The sequence below is a fragment of the Crassostrea angulata genome, chromosome 1 (genome assembly GCF_025612915.1).
Source record: "Crassostrea angulata isolate pt1a10 chromosome 1, ASM2561291v2, whole genome shotgun sequence".
Classification (NCBI taxonomy): domain Eukaryota; kingdom Metazoa; phylum Mollusca; class Bivalvia; order Ostreida; family Ostreidae; genus Magallana; species Magallana angulata.
Genome location: NC_069111.1, coordinates 48625694 through 48647359, shown reverse-complemented (window position 1 = coordinate 48647359; position 21666 = coordinate 48625694). Strand labels below are relative to the sequence as shown.

At 34.1% G+C, this 21666-nt stretch overlaps 3 protein-coding genes and 1 long non-coding RNA gene across 6 annotated transcripts; 2 read left to right on the top strand and 2 right to left on the bottom strand.

Annotated features, from left to right (window-relative positions):
- The first annotated feature begins 347 nt into the window (after positions 1-347).
- On the top strand, positions 348-4927 carry LOC128167018 (dorsal root ganglia homeobox protein-like). Its single transcript, XM_052832511.1, has 4 exons — positions 348-636; positions 3432-3703; positions 3935-4087; positions 4167-4927. Exons 1-4 carry the CDS (start codon positions 468-470, stop codon positions 4449-4451), a joined length of 879 nt encoding a protein of 292 aa, XP_052688471.1. The 5' UTR covers positions 348-467; the 3' UTR covers positions 4452-4927.
- Positions 4928-5079: 152 nt separating this feature from the next.
- Positions 5080-9105, bottom strand: LOC128167028 (sperm axonemal maintenance protein CFAP97D1-like). The gene is made up of 6 exons (XM_052832523.1): positions 8012-9105; positions 7737-7807; positions 7525-7646; positions 7310-7433; positions 6592-6714; positions 5080-6456 (listed from the first exon to the last, which is right to left on the bottom strand). The coding sequence occupies exons 1-6, from the start codon at positions 8112-8114 to the stop codon at positions 6316-6318; spliced, it is 684 nt and encodes a 227-aa protein (XP_052688483.1). The 5' UTR covers positions 8115-9105; the 3' UTR covers positions 5080-6315.
- Positions 9106-9285: 180 nt separating this feature from the next.
- Positions 9286-11983, top strand: LOC128167008 (uncharacterized). 2 transcript variants are annotated; one of them, XR_008241204.1, is made up of 4 exons: positions 9286-9427; positions 11220-11310; positions 11598-11705; positions 11880-11983. It is a non-coding gene; the product is annotated as an uncharacterized LOC128167008 (long non-coding RNA). The 2 variants fall into 2 exon arrangements; XR_008241205.1 differs by lacking the exon at positions 9286-9427 and adding an exon at positions 10456-10793.
- Positions 11984-12374: 391 nt separating this feature from the next.
- LOC128191158 (neuronal acetylcholine receptor subunit alpha-6-like) lies at positions 12375-19990 on the bottom strand. 2 transcript variants are annotated; one of them, XM_052863248.1, is made up of 7 exons: positions 19837-19990; positions 19205-19303; positions 18473-18651; positions 17907-17951; positions 14769-14893; positions 14035-14573; positions 12375-13947 (listed from the first exon to the last, which is right to left on the bottom strand). In XM_052863248.1, the coding sequence occupies exons 2-7, from the start codon at positions 19239-19241 to the stop codon at positions 13559-13561; spliced, it is 1314 nt and encodes a 437-aa protein (XP_052719208.1). In that variant the 5' UTR covers positions 19242-19303; positions 19837-19990; the 3' UTR covers positions 12375-13558. The 2 variants fall into 2 exon arrangements, with proteins under 2 accessions (XP_052719208.1, XP_052719199.1); XM_052863239.1 differs by lacking the exon at positions 19837-19990 and having other exon boundaries at positions 19205-19363.
- Positions 19991-21666: the final 1676 nt, after the last annotated feature.

Here is a 21666-nt window from a genome sequence, read left to right as displayed (position 1 = left end):
AATCATGTAGAAACTTTTTAAAACAAATATCACATCACTTTACACAAAATTAAAAATAAATATTAAACATATGATAGAGTAAACTAGAAATATAATAATATAATATATAGTACTTTCAATTTTCAAAGCAAGGTTTAAATTTTACTTGAAAAATAAAACTAAAGAAACCTCAGCCGACTCTCCAAAAAGATTTACCTTTAGACAGCATGGGATCTCGATGTGTCAATCATGTAGTGCTAACGATTAAAGTACTTTAACCGACCAATACATGAAATAGAAACTTCAGAGGGAGTTGACAAGGGGAAGATTTATGGCCTTTTCTATTATCATATTTAAACAATCGATACATGAACATTGACACATCCGTTAATCTTTGCCATTCTTTGGGTACTTTGGGTTGTATTGAACCGAGTATCATTTCAATAGATTAGAAAACTGTCTATAACTTTACAAAATATTTACCGGATATGAATGACGACAAAACATCTACCCTTAATGCTTCCCGACGAGTGACAATTCATTCCATAGACGCAATACTGAGATCAGAGAAAGCGGAAACAAATAGTGACGAGACAGGTCCCAATCAAGTCGACGAAAGCAAGAAAATGAAGTCCACAGACATGGATACATTACTGGGTAAGGCTTTAAGTATTTATTTGAACTTAACTCAAATAATAATAAAATGAATTTGTCGATCTTAATATTTCAAATAATAAGTTTTAATTTTCCCTCTTTTTATTGATTACTGAGTAAAATATTGTACAATTGATCGGATTTGTTGATATTTTAACAAGGCCATACAATACAAATATATTGTACTTTTTCCCGCAGTTTTCCTATGTGCTTAATTTGCAAATTTCACCATGAAATGAAACATTATATATATTGTATTATAAAGTCAATATTTTTTTCTTTACATTAGATTATGTGAAGACATATTTGCTTAGAAATTAATCTTTAAGATTATACAAATTGTACCATTTACATTCAGGTTTTTTTATATTCTGAGATCTTACATTAGTCTTTCATCTTGATCTATTTTGCTCATAACAATTCACCATTAAAATGCTTCCTGTGTCCCATGCGATTTATTTTAATTAAAAAGAAAAGTTCTACATTACTCATAAAAAATCATCATTAAAAATGTTTCCCGGGTCCCATGTGATTTTTTCTCATAAAAATGAATAATTCTCCTTTTGCCATAAAGGTTGTATACAATATCCAAGCCGCGTTATTACATTGATAAAGCGCTAGATCGTTACTATATGTCCCACCAATTAGCTGACAACATGCTACTTTCCCACAATAAATTCGTTAAAATTAGTCTCGATCACTGATTTTACATTATGAAATCGATATCTACAGGGTATTTCCTAATGACGGGGTTAAGAAGGATAGCATCTCGTCCAAATGCAGAGTATAATATTTAATCATTAGATTAAAAGTGATGAGTTGATATGCACATTATTTTGTAAAATTCAATTTTGAAATAACTATGTTTTAATAGTTCATCAAGAATTTTTAACGGTCGATAATATGACTTTATATTTTAAATAAAACTGTAACTTTATAATTCAGAAGATAAAAAATATCATAAATGTACGTAAATAATGCATGCACTCTCCCCATCTACCAATGACCAAAAAGCTATTGGTATGAGGCCCGCGAGCCAGAAATGTTCGCATAACAAAATTAAAACATTGAGGGCGGTCAATTGAAATATCAATATATTTTAATATAACAAAACTTCATTCTTTCTAGAAACAGTCGAACAAACTCGTTAATATCAATGAATCGAACGTGAACACCAAATCCATAGACATCCGTGGGAATGTCGCTCCAGTTCTAGGCTCTCAGCTGTAATAAACTACCATTAGTACCGGCTGACAACACAACGAATGATCCCCTTGTGGTTAGAGATATTGCCTCCTTTTTCTCTGTTTGAATCATCGCCGTAAAAAACAGCTCTGGAAATTCTTATCAAAATTATAAATTACGACTGACCCTCTCACCACAAAGTACAAGAGCGGACTACATGAACATGTTTGAAATATTGTAATTTATGTCGCTTAAAATTGAAGCTATCGTTTGTTCACGCCGGGGTATCAAACAAGAGCCAATTTTATTGGGTAATTGAGGATTTAGAGTGTTAATTTTATCAAACATGGTTCAAAAAAGTTTAATAAGAGGGGGGTTTGTTTTGATCCAGGGTAAGAATATACCAAATAAAAGATGTTGAGAAAATGTGCTTTTTTCTGGCCAGGCACGAGGGGTTGGTCTATAAATTATGAGGTCTTCAAAGTCAAGAGATGATAGAGACTTATACTTATCTAATTCGATTATGTCCATTTGACCCGAATACGCTCAATCAGATGTATTTTACGACACTAAATTGTCATCAATAAAATTTAAACGTTATTTGAAATATTGGACCAAAATATAATTGGTTTAATATTGAGATAAGAGGAAGTTACATTTTTGAATTATGGTCGGGTTGTTTACGTGAATATTTACAATGCACGTGTTGTTGACCTTTGAAGAGCAAATCTTTTGTAGAAGTGGAAATATGTAGAGTGATACAAATTAATAGTACTATTTGTATTCATAATACTATGAAGCAAAAGACGGAACTATTGGTTTCTGAAAATATTTGAATGTCACTGCCAAAAAAGAACGAATTTTAAAAACCGAACCCCTACTCCCCTCCCCTGAAAAAAAAAACCTACAAAAATCATAATACACACACTGTAAAAGCATGATTCAGAAAAAAGGCTAAAAAAAACTCAATCCAAGGAAATTTTATAAATTACATTTTCTTCAGACGTGATTATTTAACAATTACCACCACGACTTGATACATTACAATGCTGGATACAGCAAATGAAAATTACAACCTTCCTCTCCACTCGGCATAATCTGTAAATTCTGCGATATGTCATCGCAGCTTCAAAAGACGATTGTTGCAATATTTCTTAACCAACAAGGTATTTATTTTCAACTCAGCAAACAGCGTCTTTTCTGTTGCCAGGGAAAGGGTTTTCATCGCCGTGTAAACACGTCTTTGAACCGTACCATATTGTTTCCCAAGCACTGTCATGTTTCGAGTAGGTGCGAGATCAATTTGATCAAAATTGCTATCTCTAAATTTAAGGAAGGATACTTCAAAGTTGATATTGGCATATTCAATAACAATTCAATGACATTCCTTTGTTCCATAAAACATTTATTTCTTTAATTAGTGTGATTAAATTACACAAACGCGCACGTGCCTCCGTTTTGTAGTTGATAACATGAAGAGGCAGTATTTTCTTTTTACATGTATGCCATAAATACAAATAATTTTTGAGTTTTATTATTTTGTACTTAAACAATTTATTCTCAAAGGTTTTAAGCGACTTGTGTAGATTAACATATCTTTTTTTCTTTAACAGAGGAATCACAGCCAGGAAGCAGTTCACCACCAAATTCCCCATGCTCGTCCTCAGATTCATTCGTCATATCCGGAACAACACTTAAACGGAAGTTGAATTCACCGGATGCTGAACTGAGCATGGATTCGCACAAGAAAAGACGGTTCCGGACCACGTTCACGGCTGATCAACTTAGGTGTCTGGAAAACGTGTTCCGGTTGACTCATTATCCGGATGTCAATTCCAGAGAGGAACTCTCGCAGAAAACCGGTCTCCCCGAGGCTCGTGTACAGGTTAGTGGTTTTAACCCGAAACAATCCATGGGAAAACCACTGCTCGTGACCAGCTCTGTCTGCATAATTCGAGTGCAAATGAAGTGAACTATACACATCATACCATCCTTATTTTTATAACTATGTGTATAAAGTTTCCGGTTTACGTGCTTTTATGAATGCATTTTGATGATCTTTATCATCACTATTCTCTTTAAACTGTAGAGTAAATTTGAGTTTCAATTTTACCAGATTTGGTTTCAAAATCGAAGAGCAAAATGGAGAAAATATGAGAAGCTAGGGAATTTTGGAGGCCTTCAGGATTTGAAGGAAATACCGGGAAATTATGTACCCGCCCCTAAAACCACAACTCCTCGAATGGACATGCCTCCTTTGCCAATGCAGGTAATACATTATTTTTTTCGTGATCTGTTACTTATATTTATTCATTTCATTTATACACGTATTTTCATTTTGTTTTAAGGTACCAATGCCAAAAATGTACGACGCGGCAAAGAAGGAACCGGTCAGTGACGATGAGGATGTCACACCCCTTAATTTGACCAGTAAATCATCTGTGTCCTACTTTCCTTCCACATTTCCTTTTTATGGACTAAATCCTCTCACTTATGCGGCCACAATGTCCATATTTGGAAGATACGGATCCACGTTTACCGATCCATCTCAACGCACCGGAAGTATTACGTCACTTCGAATGAAGGCTCGTGAACACGAAGCTGCTTTAGGGCTGCAATTACCGTTCAAATAGAATTTAACCCAATGCAAAAGTGACATACACTTTACTTAATCACTACCGCATTTTGCCAGATTGGGAGGTTATTGTCTTCATGATTATATGCAATTTTTGTACATATTTTATCTGTGATAACAAACAATTTTGGGACAATAAGTATGTTAGACCTGTATATAATCAAACCGTCCTTCCATTAACCCATACGCTCCTTACCTTACATATTAAAACCTTTGTATCATATCGCAGTTTGTCGGCTCCCCTTGGTTGCAAGCCGCGCATGCAATTAATTCTTTTAAAGTCGAGTTTTTGTGTACTAATGAAAAAAACTGAGGTATGATTATATGAAGTGGTAGATAATATATCTAGATATATTTATATATATTTTTACTTGTACATGTACACTCCGTAAAGTGATTTTTAATTGTTTTCTATTGCAGCAAGGAATCGCAATAGATTGTTTGTGCCAAAATATAATAGCTTATCATCTTTTATTTAATATTATTTTATCTTTAGACCGTTTTACTCTGAGCCAAGTTACTATTTTCGTCACATTTAGTCAATTTTCTTCTTAGATACTCATATTTTTCAGCGAAGTTCATTGTCTTTCCCACGATCGAACAAAATCATTATTAACAATTTTTCATTACGAGAAATTGTTTTTTAAAATATCCATTTAGAAGTTTTGGGAACACACCACGCTTTTTAGCTGGGCTCTGCTGAAAGCAGTCTGTGCTTGCTGTAGGCAGGCAAATCGCTTATGTTACTATAGATAGCACAACTTCAAAAGTAAATTGAAAACCAAACAGCGTCAAAGTAAAAGCTTCCGCTATACCAAATAGTTACACAAAGAGCCATATTTTTCAAAGGTGCTGGCATTTTGTTTCTTTTTTTAATTTCGAGAGAATTATCTATCTTTTTTAGTTTTCTTATTAATAACGTACTTTAAAAACAATATTATGCATTTTGGACACATACAATGCGCATGAATTTTTATGAACTACTATGCTGCGCGAAATGGGGATTAAATATATAACGCTTGTTGCAAAATTCAAGGCATCAACCGTTGAACTTTTTTTCCTACTAGACAGACATACTTTTGTTTATAGCCGCTTACAAAATTTGGTCGCTCTCTGACGCTTTGTCAACATTAAAAGCATGAGAGAGAGAGAGAGGGAGAGAGAGAGAGAGAGAGATCTCCAGTCTTTACTACACAATATGCATAAAGACACACCAAAAGAGCGTGGCTTTCAGTACCTCAGTACTTTGATTTACATTATCATCCGTTGTTTCAATGTCGTTCGCAATGCGCAATTCCGGTAGGTTATTTGAATTTTAGCCGTGCTTTTAACCAAACGCGACAAAGGGGGCGTTTAAAAACCTTTTTTTTTTTACTTCTTCTATCCCAATTTCTGGTTTTGACATTAAGAAATGCATTAATGAAATATCAAAATGTTGAAGCAAAATGTGACGAAAGCGGTAGCCTTTGCCAATATACTACAAATGTAGTATCACAACCACAATATAAAACTTCGACCCTCTCTCATGCGGTAAACGATGTATGAATTTCCGGGTTGATAGAGAGTGAGTTTATATGTTATCTATCCTTTGAATAATGTTCATAAATCGACGACTGTGAAAGTTTCAACAAATAAGTTAATACTATAGTTAAACTGTTCATTGACTGAATTTCTGAATTTGAATAACTGGAAAAAATTACAATGTATATATAAAAAATTCTCTAAAAGATTTTAAATAGCATAAAATACGAAAATAGACGTATGAATAAACAACTAATAACTTCAATCTTGGTTACAATTTCCAAAGAAACGCAAGAGCTTAATAGTGTAGCTCTTGTTTTTTTAAGATATAAAAAAAATTTCTAATCTTCCACATGATCAGAGGAGGGGGACTGGATACGGATCTGGGGGCTTAGGAGACCGGACTGGGGGGACACGGTGCCGTTCGCTTTAGAGCCGCTCACTTCCGGTTTCGATCCTTTGTCATTCATTTGCTGCTCTTGCTGTAACAAGTGGAATAAATTCATTATTTAATCCATACGGGAGGTGGATAATGTTTTTCAAGTTTGCTTAATTGCAGGCAATTCATTTTTCTACGAATGGATAGGTCAGTTTCTCAGCGATTCCACAACGTTTACCTGATTCCTGATGCGTCTATTTGCTTCGGCTATCTTTTCTTTATGGACCTCGTACGGAACAAGATGCTTGTTCTTCCAGTAAAGGGGGAATTTAGAGATGTTCATCATGTACCGCTGATTGATCTAAAAGTACAAGAGAGCTTTTATTGAGCTCTTGAAACCTACCACCTCCCCCCCCCCCCCAAAAAAAAAAACCCAAAACTAAAAAAAAGAATAACAATAACAAAACCTAAAAAACAAAAACAAACAAACAAAAATTAGGATGCCAATCTTATGAGATATGTAATTTTTTTTATTATTTAACTTCAATGGCATGTAATGATTTACCGTATAACTGGATTTTTCTACGGGGTGCTATTTTTTGCGAAACTCTGCGATCAAGTCTTAATCGCAAAAAATTAAATCGAAAAAATACCCCATAAAATGTCCCCATAAAAATACCCCTTGTGATGCCTCTTCATAGAGTCCGATTTCACGCTTCGTTGCTTCGAGCGAGAGAGATGAGAGAGGACACTACGCCAGTGTACATGGACCTTCGTCGACCATTAAACGTTTTCAGACAAAGTTTCCAGGACTACGTGCACAAAAATTGATCACTGACACTCTATTCTCAATACTATAATAATTTCTTTTAAATATTTACCATTCTCTATATTAATGACCGTTGTAAATTTACAGGATGGTAATATGTAGTATGTACATGATAAACTCTACTCACATTCCATTCATCCTGCCAGCGCATGTGATGGTAATGCGGTTCTTTGGCCGTCAACCTTTTTAATATGGCGAAATTTTCATGGGTAATTCTTAAAAGTTCTCGTTGCCTTTTAGTTTTATTCAGGCTGAAAAAGCGAAAACAAATTTGCAATGAAAACAGACATACATGTACGTACAATGCACGTAAATATAAAAATATTATTTCAAAAAGTGTACCTTTTTTGCATATAATCCTCCTTCCGGTTATCGACACTTCCGCCTGTTCTCATGATAAACGCCATTTTCTCCAACAATATTCTATTATCTCTCTCAACAATGGCGAGGCGTTCTCCTTCCATCTACAGTAGAAGATGTTGTGTTATGTCTTTTTATGTAAACGTAGAATGATAAACAAAGAAGATTGATCCGGGCATTGTTTAAGAACTTACCTGTAACTTCTTGAGTTTGATATGAAGATGCATGTAAGTCTTTGGCGGCTTATTATCTATCACTGATTTGGCTTTAAAAAAAATCACGGATCACAAAATTGCTCATCTCCGAAATATAACCATAGTAGATAAAAGTTGTGAGTAAATAGCATTGCCAGTACGCGTAAAACAAATTGATTCAATCTTTTAAAAATTTAACATGACAGTTTCACAATATTAAAACTTTGGCTGTATAACGTTATTCATCTCGTTTTGCTTTCATGATAAGTACCAACCAAGAGAAATCTTTTTTCTGTGTTCTTCATAGAATTCTTGATCCCACCTTTGCCTCAGGTAGATGTTGTTTGCAGGTGTCAGAGGTTGATATGCTCTGTGCATTCTGAAAATTGTTTGCTCGTTCGGACCAATTGTGCTGTTGTTTCTCCAAAAATGGAGTCATGTACAGTGTTTCCAAGGTCGCTATGAAACAAATACATTGAAGCTTTGGCGTTTCAGGTGTAAACGTAACAATTCTGATGACGTCATAATGATACCGACGTCGAGGACAAAATTGATAGATTTTGGCGTCATATATCAGTATCAGTAGAAGTTGAATATTCAAACTTTGCCCAGTTATGATTCAGACTGTACACGGTACAGAGTTTACAAAGGCATTGACTTTGGATTGATTGATTCCTTTTTTATTTTTTCTGCCAGCGCGTTTGCTATTCTATACTTGAGTCTTTACTGACCCTTAACCGTGACCCCTTAACTGGTATTCTGTCAAATTGTCACAACACGGCCCTTCATCTTAAATTAGATATTACATGTAATACCCTATCAATTATTTGCTCACATTTTCTAACATTTATGCAATGATTCATCTAAAATAAAAACAAACCCCGTTGGAATGTGTGTCTTTGTCTCAAAATTTGCAAATAATTAATTATTGTTGATATATTGCCATGTAGTGATGTAAATCTGGCCCCGCTGTCACCAACTTTCCTCAAGTCAATACTCAGCCTCTAGTCTGAAATATGACCTCAAATTTATGCACTTTTCCTGAAAGGACTGAGTTGAGAAATTATCGAGTTGAGGGATCTGAAAATGTTGGTGACGGTGAAGCTTGATGTTTAGTGACAATTCAGTCCTAACAGTGACGCATTATACAGAACATGCTCTTAATCATGAAAATCTACGTAAACACAATCTATAATTATAAGAATCGTTTTTATTTGTCCATTTATATTTGTGATTAATAAGAACGGTACAAATTGGCAATACAAGTTAAACAAAGTTTTGGTACATAATGTCACTTTTACGATTTTTGATTTTTTTTATGATTTTTATCATTTTTTTGAAAGTATATGATGATCATCACATAAATTCATCTCGAATGCAAACACTAAATAAAGATCAATAACAATTCTTGAAATAACCTTGTACCGTTATTGAGACTATAAGTTGAATACTGTTATAATTAATATCCATCAACAGTAAATTATTAATCCTTTTATCTTTCGTCATTAGCAACGTAATGGTTTCTCTGATGCCTTTCTAGCGCGTAACAATGACTGCAGAGATTCTATCCGCAACATGTAAACTGCATTGACCTCCTCCAGCCAGAGATTATCGAGATAATCCCATTCAATCTGCTTTCTCGTGTCAACGCCCTCGCCTTTGGAGATATTGTATTACACTGTCAGCGAAACGTAAGATTCTTATTCATAATTATTTTTATCAATAAAAAGGAGCAGCTGATTTATTGCAACAAAATATTTTTTGAGTTTTAATGAATTGTACAAATCAAGAAAAACTATTTTGTTGTTGCAATTTAGACAATGAGTAATTTTATTCTACTTAAAAATGTGACATATTTACATTTTTAGCAAAGAAAAAAAAACTTAATTCTTCATCTTCTCATTCTAACACACTTTTTTAAAAAAAATTTCCTCTTTTTTGTACACTGCTGAAAAATTTCATATTTTGGATAAATATCAGTGGGATTATGAACGATCTACTAAGGGAAAATCTGGATAGAAATTATTGTAATTTTTTTTCGTTGGTCAATAAAAATTTCTTCTTAATTTACAAGATCTATGTAAATATTTTTTAAAAAGTTCCCTTTATATGTTATCAATTAATATTCTGATTCTTCACTCATTTTATTATATTATTTAGCAAAGGACGTCTAGCGTTTATTAAGGAATAATGCTACTAGTCATTAATATCAGAAAGAGAGTTGTCTCCCTCAGCATTGCATGTATGTACCCAAATGCATATTGATATGTATATTCACATTCTCAGATGGACACTTTATCCTCTATGTACATGTACAGGGTAATAAGAAATTCCTAACCAGTTAATTGTCTATAAACAAGATAAATCCATAACCAGTTTGACCGTTGACAATAATAGAGCAATTTGCATGCGTGAACAACTGACTTTATCACCAACGGAAAATAATATTTTTTTCAAAGAATCAACAACCTGCAATTTGAGAAGGTATGTCGTCAACAAAATGTTGTGAGGATTATGGTAGTATTTATTGGTTAATGAAATGGAGAACTTTCACCAATCGTTCTGAGATAAACAAACAAATTATTTTCTTTTTCACCAACAACAAGCAATTTTTATAACAATATCTCAAGATCGTCCTGAATGTCGTTTTATAGAGTTGCCATCCTCTACCAAACCTAAATCTAATCTCGCAAAGAACTTAAATGATCTTGATATTCTGGGAAAGGGGGCGGCGTTAAATTTTCGCCAATTCTCGTCAATCGTAATCTCGCTCAAATCTCGTCAATCCTCGTACTACATAGTGTTTTGGGTTTTTTTGGATAGATTTCTTAATGAAGATAAATTCCTTGACGTAGATTAAGAATTGTGTTCACCTTTTAATGAATGTCAACCAGATCAAATAAGAAACGTTAACCGATGTGGGACAGCAGTGGTCGGTGACATGTAATTTGACCCCCCCCCCTTTTTACAGTTCATTATTATAAACTCTTTGCGTCGATATCCATTCTGTATAAATGTCATTTACACTAGAACGTCAACCACACAAGAAGTGCTGAGGTAAGAGAAGTTTTCTAGTTATCGCTTCTATAGTACAGAAAGGCTAGTTAATGAATTCTAGGATGTTTTTATATAGTCTTATTACATTTTGCAAAACAAATTTCAAAAATAAGATTGTTGATTTTTCTTAAATTCCTGTTGAATCAACTAGGTATCTATGGTTGATTTCATATTTTGCATGAGGTTTTTGATTCTCTTATTAATTGTTTTGACCAATTTTAGATACGTTCATTTAAACTTTACTTTTATCTACATGTATTTGTGATAAACCTCGTGTATTTAGACCAACAATGTTAAGGGGAGAAACTACTTTATATAATTGAATTAGTCGCGTAAAAACTGAATATATTAACAAATCCGAACTCTATTGGCATTTATTTGCTTGAACTTTGTTTGATGTAAAATTATATTTCATTTTTTTTTCAGTCTGCGTAGACATGAAACTTAGGATTGTTATCATAGCGATGACGATATTTATCCTTCACACATTTGCTCAAGATGACGTCATTAAACATAGGTCAGTAACTAAATAAATTTTAAATTATTTATGAGTTTTTTTCGAAATGTCATTTGTGAATTTGTGTTTTAATATATTTTTGCAATATTTTTTTTATTGAAGAAATGCAAAGATAGAAACAACTTTTATACACTTACTTTTTGCCGCGCTTTCCCCCCAAAAATGATATCCCCTTTTTATGGTTAATCATATTTAGTTATCATCTTAAAATCGCAATTTTCAAGTCTTAAAAAATGAAGAAATTTTAATAATAATTTTTTTGTATTAAAAAGAAAAGCTGTTTTCAGGTTGCATAAGCGGTACATGGCTGATTTGACGCTGCCTTCTATCATCGCCAGTCTGAGCCGCCGGAACGTCTGTCCTACTGTCGACTGTCAGTACTACGAACTCATGAAGTAAGTACTACTATCAACGGACTTATAACAAAAGTGTGCAAGTCTTTTCGTATACATCACTCAAAGAAGCAACATACAAAACCACTAATATTTTTTCTCGCCCCAGATTCAATCTGTGACTTGACAGGCTTTACATAAATGCTTGGACATTTATTTTTCATTTTTTTTTTTTAGATATGGTAGAAGAAAGCGGGATTTGTCCCTTCTAAAATACGAAATATGCTGTGATAATTGACTTAAATAATAGAATACTTAATAAATTATGTTTTATCCAAGAATGATCTTCTTTATGTGTTTTTTTACAAAAACCGCTATTTCTACAGTACATAAGTCGGCGAGATGGTTGTTGTAACCATTGCATGGTGGATAATAGTACAAATACTACCGCGTACGGCGACAGGATATTTGTAAGATATATTTCATCTGGAGAGGAAAGTGGTGGGAGAAAGAGTACAGACTTTTCTTGTACTCTTTAAAGCTTCACCAAAAATTAGAACCATTTGTGGAATTATCCTTCATCACACTCATAATACAACAATATTGTTGATAATTTCCCGGAACGCCATGTCTTCAACAATCAACGAAATAGATTTTGCTGTTCTGTATATAGTTTTATTTCAGATGAGTGTAATGGAAACTTATTAAATTAAATATAATCGGGTTGTTAATTTTGATGTCCATTTTTATTTTAGGTAAATCTTCGGACTAAGTTGAAATCGATCAATTTTAATTGCTCTTGCATGAATATATAAATTCTAATTCCACGATTTCTTCAGTTGACTGTATGTATGAAATGTCTGTGAATTCATACCAAATAACATTTTTGCGGACAGCAAGCACAATTTTTTTTATTGTATTGTCGTTTTAAATGATCAATATAACATAAACATTTAATGTATGTTAACAGATAGACCAAACATTTTTTGTCCATTTTCGATCTGCGCTTTAATTTTCCAATTGTTCTGTTTTTGACAATGCATACTGAGAGTGTTAATATTTATCAATACCAATTTCCTTAGGTATATTATTCTCTGTATACGCCATTGGTATTTAATTGATTTATGACCGGTAGTCTTAATCGCAAGACCTTAATTCAAGAATTGGCTTAAAACTTTTTCTGACCTTAAAACCAATTGAAACAATGTTTCAAAAAACGATTTCCCATTTAAATAGAGAATATTTGAATTTCCTTTCTTTGATATTAGCTATGCAGTAAACTATAGGCTACAATTTTGGAGAACTTAGTTGTAAACTCATTTGAACTGCCATTCAGGTCAGAATTTAACACAACGGAATCGGTTGAGATTTTTTCATCAATGTTTCCTAATTGAAGTTTCGAAGTCGATAATAATGAATACAAAAAATGATAAGGAAGATGGGGGGAAAAAGGCCGCCCGTTGTGACATTAACGTTCCTCTGATTGTACCCGCCTCAGCAGCCCTGGACGCAATTTTGTGGAATTGTCGAACAATGCTAGTAATTTCTTTCTTAATATCGTCTTAAAGAAGTGTTTAGAGAAGTCTTCAGAAGTCTTCATTTAATCAACCGTTCTTCGGATTTTTTTTCGAGGTCTTAACGTTGCGGTAATTGTTAAAGTATTCCCATTTAACAACAGTGGAAGGTTTACAGAATTGTATCTGTATCATCGGCGTACATCTTTTTATCAGGATTTTGATGCTTTATTCCAATTCCAATTCTTTTTCATGCAGAATATTCTTAATCTTCAAAAAATGTTTTGCTTCAAAAAGATATAAAGATACTTAAAAAACAGCTTTATATCCATAATCCGATTAATTTTATATTTGGAGTTACATGTAAGTATATACACAGGCATCAATCCGGTATCATGTTGATTAGTCGCTGCTGTAGAAATTGATTATAATTGAAACAAGAAATACAATTGTTATCAGAATTGTGGCGGTAAGATAAACTACAAAAAAGAGATGGTCTAAAATCTCCGACAGTCTGCGATAAGTCAGTGTGTTCATTTCATTGTTGTTTTGTTCACTCTCTGAAACTGTCCCTAAAACGTCAGTGTCATTCTTCTCTCCCTTGATAGAGGGCACCACTTTGTTTACGTCGGCGTCACATTTCTTTTTGGCGCGCATCGTCTGTATCTTTTTGTATATCCTGTTTGCCCAATAGGGGGCTTTCTTTTCTTCTTGAAAATACGCATATATTATGAAAATGACAATATTAACAGAAACGGTGCTAAAAGCCAGGGTCACTCCAAGATATAGCGCTGCGGAAAAAAATAAAAGAATGATCACTTTATACTCATATATAAAGAAATTATCAGAAATTTCCGTCAATTGCTCAGAATACTTACAAAGGAGGCAGACGCTTTTAGAGGTGCTAGGAATGTTATCAGATATAAGGGAGAGATACACGGCGTACGCGAGCAGAACCGTCAGACTGTAGCTCATCTTTTCTCCGGACTCGGTCGGCAGCTTGTACACCATAGGTATCAGAAACGTCATCAGGATAACCGGAAACAGCGTGTTTAGTGCGTGATAAACAGGCTTTCTCCTCAGGGTTATGGAAAACGATAGAGTAGAGTACCAAGTCCCTCCCCGGACCTGAGAGCTAGGGGTGTGGCCAGCGCTGGACAAGAAGTCCCACTCGCCATTTTCGCTGTAAAATGTTGTGTCTACCGGAGTGTTTTCATCCATGAACAGGGTTATTTCTGATTTTGTATACCCCCATGTACTGATTTTTATAAAGCACGTCTGTCTGTCTAGAGGGTAGTAGGTAATGTCAGACTCGCAGGACACTCTGTAGACTCCCGAGGGACTCCAAAAAATCTTCCCATCACTTTTGATTCGCATGGGAATTTTGATGTCACTAATTACTGACATATCATGGATTCTAATGTCAAAAAAAGTCAAAGTTAAAAAGCTAAGAAAAGAAAGACACGAGATACGAGTAAATTATTATATTCGTACACTCAGTTATTTTATCATAGACATTATATTCGTACACTCAGTTATTTTATCATAGACGCTTTTTATTTTACAATGAAACAAAACTTGTTAAGATTCAATATGTATTAAGTTGACTCAAGAGTTCTCGATGATGAGAGCGGGCGTCCAGACGTTCACCTCGGTGCTGAACAAGGAATCGATGTTGCTATAGTCTTGAGATGTTGCGGAAGTGTTGCTCCAAGAGAGCCGCCAGTCATCCCAGCTCTTTAACAGAAAGTCAGAATTTAAATTCACAGCATCGACAAGAAAACAAGAAATTTCAACGTATACAAACTCATATGACGCTGCTTTAGAGATACAGATGTAATTTAAATTGTATCCCGTCCTAAGATTGATGAGGGTATCCGGGTGAAAAATGAAGTTAAGTCAATGAGGAAATGTGATTTGCTCACCCCGACAACAGCCACCCATCTTTACAGAAGAGGTAAATGACTCACAGATTATAACAATGATTAGTATTTTAGTTTATTTATATGCATCATGGTCAAGGTCGAAAATTAACTTGAAAATACAAACCACAGTCACTCACTCTAGCTCTGAAATATGACTAGTGCTTTGCATGGAAGATGCTTGGCCAGAGCAGTACGTGCAAGTTATGTGTTGTATCTGCTACAAAATATGCTAACTGTTCATTGACGATAAACAAATGTGACGTACAATTTGCCACCAAACGAAATTTACTAAAGAAAATTCCTGGAAGATCTCGCTTTTATTAACTATTCATTACGAGAAAAGATAAATCTGGTTTTGCAATGCTTGTTCAAATAGTTTTAAAATTCAGCGAAGCGCTACGCTTTATTTAGGCATAAACCCATTTAAGTGCATTTAAAATCCCACACCTTTTTTTCCCTTACAAATACTACTTTTGTTACATTTACTAAGCATACTCGTATGTAATCATTTGCATTCAGTATTGCCAAAACCTTCAAAAATTGACTTTAAATCTAATTGATATTAAGACATCAAAATATGTATATGCTAATTGAGCAACAAAATGCTAATGAAATCTGATATTCATACTATAGTTTTTGGGAGTTGATTTTAATCAACTCTCCTATGCAGTTACTCTGACAAACCGAAAGTGAAACAGTGTTTGGACCTAAGCACAAATTATCACCGCTGACAAGACGTAGATCTTGAAAATAATAGATTAATTCGGTGTACTGTATACTATACCATAGTTTTTCAAAAAACGTATTTATAAATACCTTGAAAATAGTCAGATTTTATATAGTACGAACAATTTAATTGGTTTTTGTTATTGTATGTATTCCTACGCCAAAGTTCTATATAGTCTCGTTCAACCAGACGCTCGGCTGTCTCCGTAAATCTACGTCTCTTGGTAGTCGGAGATTAACGGAGACAGCCGAGCGTCTGGTTGAACGAGACTAGAGTTCAATATTGCTTGAATCCAGACGTGTACAATTTTTAGACACATTTCGATTACTGATACACAGTTTGATGGAATTAATTCTATCTTTAAATATTACACAGCATGATTCATATGGGGTTTTCTCGAAATTCCTGTCGGAAAAGTTTGACAATTCATATTATAAAAATGTGCGCAATTCAAATACGGATTAGAAACTACTTGCCAGGCAAAATACCACATCGTTGATTTTAAAATTGATAATAATCAATAAAATCAACTCCCGACAGTACTTCAGTACTTTGATTTATAGAGTGGGTCATCATACAATTTTTTAAAGAACGTATACTGATTAAACATGTAAATGTCTATCTTTTTCAATTTTCAAAAAAGTGGTACCGAGACCCACTCTATGGTAAAAAGCAAGTTTTCCTCCTTCAATTTTCAAGATGATCATCAAATGGCAAAGATCGAATTGTGCTTGCGCAATACTACATTGCGTTTGTTATTTAAAGGGATTATAACATGTGATTCCGTGGTGTAGGGGTTAGCGAGGAGTTCTTGGAATATAAGTATGACGAAGAAGGTGTTCGATTCTAATAAATCGTGTTGTAAAATATTTTCATGTCTTTGTTTGAATTCGAAAACACATTTGACGTAAAGAAATTAAAAATTGCGTTGTTATAATTTTAACACACGCACTTAATCATACTATAGAGAGGTTTAGCAAACCAACGTGTACGCGTACGTGTACGTGTAGAACGGAAAATATGTGCATTACGTCATCAGTTTGTGTAATGACGAATTTCTACACGTATGTACCCGAATGAACATACGTGTAAATTGCAAAGTACCCGTAAGGTCGAACTTGTAGCCTCTGTTTCCCTGTTGTCTTTTTATTTTAATAAAAATGTTAACTTTTCTTAAGCCTGAATATTCAGTGCGAATACTGATATCTACCAACATAAATTTTCATTAGTGTTTAATATGTTATTGGAGTTTTATTTCACGCATCTCTTCCTCCAAAACATGCAGTGGCTCCATTATCTTATTAATTTGCGATAAATAAAAATGTGCATATATAATAAATGATGTTTAATAAAATTAACAAATGCAGAATTCCTACTTTTCGTCTATAACCCACATTCTCAGCTTAGTAGGAGAGGATATCCATAATTACATTAAAACATTTACACGTACAAGTACACGTTACAACTGCTAAACAAGAAAAGTAATTGAGCTGGTACGCGTAGTTCTAACTTGTAACCTACACGTACAAGTACACGTACACGTTGGTCTGCTAAACCTCTCTTATATTTTTTAGTTAACTGCTAAATAAGTTACGATTATCTTAAGTATATATTTTTTTTTTAAATAAACATGTTACTTTGTCGAGGGGGTACAAATTATAGACTTTAAGACGAAAGATTGGAATTATTCTCTTTACACGCACATAATAAATTCTCTGGAGATATGTAAGCACAGGAATAAAAATGTATTATTCTAAACGCGTGATTGTCATTTGAAACATAATAGTGATAGGATTGTGACCACTTGTGGGCATATGCCTCGGCTTATTCCCCCAGGTTCTTTTACAACCAACCAAACAGATTGTTGTAAACACCTGTGATGTCACTATAGTAATCAGTTAATGTCTGCAACAAGGTTTTAACATAATGTATAGAAAATCTGATAACACATTTTATTTACATAAATGTCATAAAGAGAGCCGTGATGCAAATTGCATCGTGATTAAAAGGTTGATGTAGAAGAAGTACTGACTAATCTATATGATTCATTTTCAACAAAGAGAATGGATTTTCCCTTCCTTTTAAACAGTGTACTCACTATAGATAGGTAACCGGACACTGACAGAATCTGGTCCCTCACATTCTGGAGAAACAAATAAAACAAATGTAGAACAGGTCCAGATGATTTCAATTGAATTAAATGTAATAAATTTAGACTGTCTGAAAGTTTTCATATCAGAAAACATGATCTATTTTTAGTTTACTTTTTCATTATATAATATTTGTAGAAATAAGTCAAAATTTGAAAATAGTTACTTCCAGTGCAAGATTTCGTCACACCAACTACCATGGAATCATTTAAATTCGTGGGGGCCAATTTTCGTGGATGGCATCAATATTACAGGTTTTTGGGGACGTAATTTCGTGTAGTACATGTATCTTATACATACAAGGAAAATATGAATTTATTACTCTTATTCCTAAATTCGCGGAGGAGGTTAATTCTTGAATGAGAGGTGCCCATGAATTCTACGAAAACTGAGCCACCACGAACTTTAACGATGCCAAGTATTGGTTACATTGTAATATATAAAGTCTAATGAATTGTGCTTTACTGTTGTATCTCAGTCCGGATTATTATTTTCTTTGTGCCTGTTTACTCACTAATTCATTGACGGTCAGTAACGTCAGCGCCACCTTAACGTCCACTTTCTTGACCGGTCGCTGGAAGGCGGAGTAATTCGCGTTCTCAAATAGTTCCGTCCTAAGAGCTTTCTCCAGGCCCCAGGAGTAGTTGGAGGGAGGCAGGGAAAGGATCGGTCGTACAACGCTGGTCAAAACAGCTGAGAAACAATATCAAAGAACGCGTATTAGTTATTAGTCCCCTACCGGTTTCACCGGGGTGTAACGAATAAACGAGGAAAGTATGTAGTCAGTAATAATATTGTGCATTACTTGTGTCTAACAAAACAAACAAGTTCTCTAAAATAGTTTCAAGCATTGTGTTGTTAATTGGTTTTTTGTATAATTACAATCGGGTTCGTTATCGGGTTGGTCTGTTGATTCGGGGTACACAAGACGGTAAGAATGATATTCTGCATAACAGTGCATTGTTTCCACACATTTCTACAAACCGGTAGGGGACGTGTATTGCTTATGCAATACTCTCAGAATGCTTGTTATGCTAGCTTCTGAACGATTCAGTGTTTGGACCAAGTTAAAGATCAGAAGTAAGGGATCTTAAAGTTAATATAGAATTTTACATTGATAACTTGTAGTGGTTAAAAGTTAAATTACGATTATCATTATCTATTTCATTAATTTCATAAATTCACGATTTTATGAACTTTCTTCATATAAAATGTTTTTTGCAGAATTTAAAAATAAAACACTTACCCAGTGTGAAAAGATAATCTTGAAACGATCGCTTCATTGTCGATACTTTGCGACAATTTCCGATTATTCATCCACCGTACGAACTTCTATCAAAGATAACTTTGCAGAAATACGTCATTAAAATCCATTGGGACATTTCCTAATTAATCTGCACGTTGATTGGACTATATATCGACTGATCTAGTGTTTACCAATAGCTCGTCGATTCACAGAACAATCATATTTCAAACTATTCTGTTTGATTACTTTCTGTTTAATTACATTTTCTTAAATAAATTGATCAAATGGGTTGGTACAATCTAATAGACCTATAGCTTTGAAAACAAAGTCTTGAGTGTTTCTTTGTTGCAAATTATTTGTCAATTCATATATCCATTCGAAACAAGACACAAAATAAATATTGACCCTTTTCAAGCCCCTCTTATGGTAATTATTGATCCTTTATTTGATATGAAAGTTTACAATAGCAATGTGTTTTTGCAAAGTTATTAATTGTATGTAAATAAAGTCAAATTCGTTTGTATTATCCTAGTTTTGTTTTTATTTTACAAAAGAAGTTTAATGAATATATTTTATTTTTTAAAGGCAAAATTGATTACCACAAGTATGTTTACATCAATAAGTATACTTACTGACATCAATTATTTTGCATTTTCCCCGGGCTACCTTCCATCTTGCTTGAACCTTTTTGAGTCCAGCCTTGTCGTATCATACAGTGTGTGTATGATACCCATAATGCGAGAGCACTGCAGCTTTGTTTGGGTATTTTAGGCTGCGCGACATTCTTCTTTCAATAATTTTTCTTTGTTAGCCGGCGATTTTTAAATATGCCTGAGTCATTAAAAAATTGTCGTGAATGTAAGGAGAGAAATCACGGAAAGAGAAATCACGGTGTGAGATAATCACGGTGTGAGATAATCACGTGAAGTTATGTATAGACATCGCGTGAACGGCCGTTGCGCAATGGAGGCATATGCTTTACTTAAACAATAAAATGCTTTCTTTGGTGATTCATTCGGGATATGAAGGTAGCGACATTTCAGAAGAAAAAAAACATATTTTTTCTGCAATGATCGCTACCTTCATAACCCGCATGAATCATCAAAGAAAGCATTTCAGTTTCAGCCGCTGTATATTTCGACCAATCGATAAACGGGGCGTGTAGATTTCAGTCTGGCTGTTTCTATTGAGCTATGAACTATAAGTTTCCGTAAGAAATATAGGAAATAATACTTGGTAGATGTAATTTATATATTTGAAACAACAGTCAATTTTTTTTTAATGTTAAAATTCCCTGGACCAGGCCCTGGGGCCATAAATGTTAGACGAGCTCACTTTTGATCCCAGTTTCTATTTTCCAATATATATATATATTTTTTTATAATTTTATTAGTTCCGTTATATCCAATCTATGTGTTCGATGCTACAAAGCCAACCAGTGCAAAATGTTAGACATTTTATGACATAACCACAAAAGACAAGGAAATCCTTTTGGAAAACAAAGAAAAAAGACAATAGGTCCCCTTCCAAGAACTAAGAAAGAATTTTTCCATTCTTGTACTAACGAAAGTTTGTGCAAGTAGCACTTACATGGACAGAATAACTAGTTCCATTATGGGTCGCACCTAAACATATTAAGAAACACGTCTTGTCGCGTAGACAATTGCATTAATCTCATCAGCTGTAGGTTTGCTTGCTCAATACAATAAGTTGGAGAAACAAGTGACCTCCGAAAAAGCAACCACAATTCCGCCATAATCACAAAAAACATCAAAGAGTCCGACAGAATCGAACATATCAACCCCGGTTGTCACATATGTGAAGACTGGGATATGACAGTACACAATTATTTAATGCTTGAACAGTCAATAGACCAGAATTTTTTCCCTTGGTGCAGGGAACAGCTCAGTATGATCTATTGCCCTCGGCCAAAATCCCTTTGATTAGGTAATAATACAATTTATTGTACTTAATCCTCACTGGACGGACACAGAGAGAAAAAATTAGATACACAGTCTTGGACGCGGGCTGATCTCAGACTTTCAAGTAGTTGTAGTTACCGTGGTAACCTTTACATATAAGGAGAATCAGCTGTTCTTTCTGTTTTAAGTTGACAATTTACCACTTTTAATGTTGGGGAATTTTGAACATCAGGGGCAACAATTTCATAAGAAATTTGCATGGTTGACGCCAGCTTTAAAGATTTGTTTAAGGGCACGGGTAAGCAACCAGCTAAAAGGACCAAAACCCGTGCAGAAAGAAGATCGTAGAAGTTCGATCGTTTTCGACCATCCGATGATCAACCCACTCGAGACTCGGATGACGCTGATTTGGTAAGACATAAAGGTGATAATGTATCTGTTCATGATGTCATACAACAATCAATTAGAAAGTGATAACGCAGTCTGCTGCATGTTCTGTACATACGGAAACCAATTATGCATGCTAGAATTAATAAATTA

Excerpts from the sequence above, each read along its gene's own strand:
- LOC128167028 (XM_052832523.1), bottom strand. The coding sequence starts at position 8,114 with ATGCACAGAGCATATCAACCTCTGACACCTGCAAACAACATCTACCTG. Across the intron at positions 7,647-7,736 it reads TCAAACTCAAGAAGTTACAG|ATGGAAGGAGAACGCCTCGC; the intron begins GTAAGTTCTTAA and ends CTTCTACTGTAG. Across the intron at positions 7,434-7,524 it reads GAGGATTATATGCAAAAAAG|CCTGAATAAAACTAAAAGGC; the intron begins GTACACTTTTTG and ends TCGCTTTTTCAG.
- LOC128167018 (XM_052832511.1), top strand. The coding sequence starts at position 468 with ATGAATGACGACAAAACATCTACCCTTAATGCTTCCCGACGAGTGACA. Across the intron at positions 637-3,431 it reads AGACATGGATACATTACTGG|AGGAATCACAGCCAGGAAGC; the intron begins GTAAGGCTTTAA and ends TTTCTTTAACAG. Across the intron at positions 4,088-4,166 it reads TGCCTCCTTTGCCAATGCAG|GTACCAATGCCAAAAATGTA; the intron begins GTAATACATTAT and ends TTTTGTTTTAAG.
- LOC128191158 (XM_052863248.1), bottom strand. The coding sequence starts at position 19,241 with ATGAAGCGATCGTTTCAAGATTATCTTTTCACACTGG. Across the intron at positions 17,952-18,472 it reads TACTGACCGTCAATGAATTA|AATGTGAGGGACCAGATTCT; the intron begins GTGAGTAAACAG and ends TTGTTTCTCCAG. Across the intron at positions 13,948-14,034 it reads TAAAAGCGTCTGCCTCCTTT|CGCTATATCTTGGAGTGACC; the intron begins GTAAGTATTCTG and ends TTTTTTCCGCAG.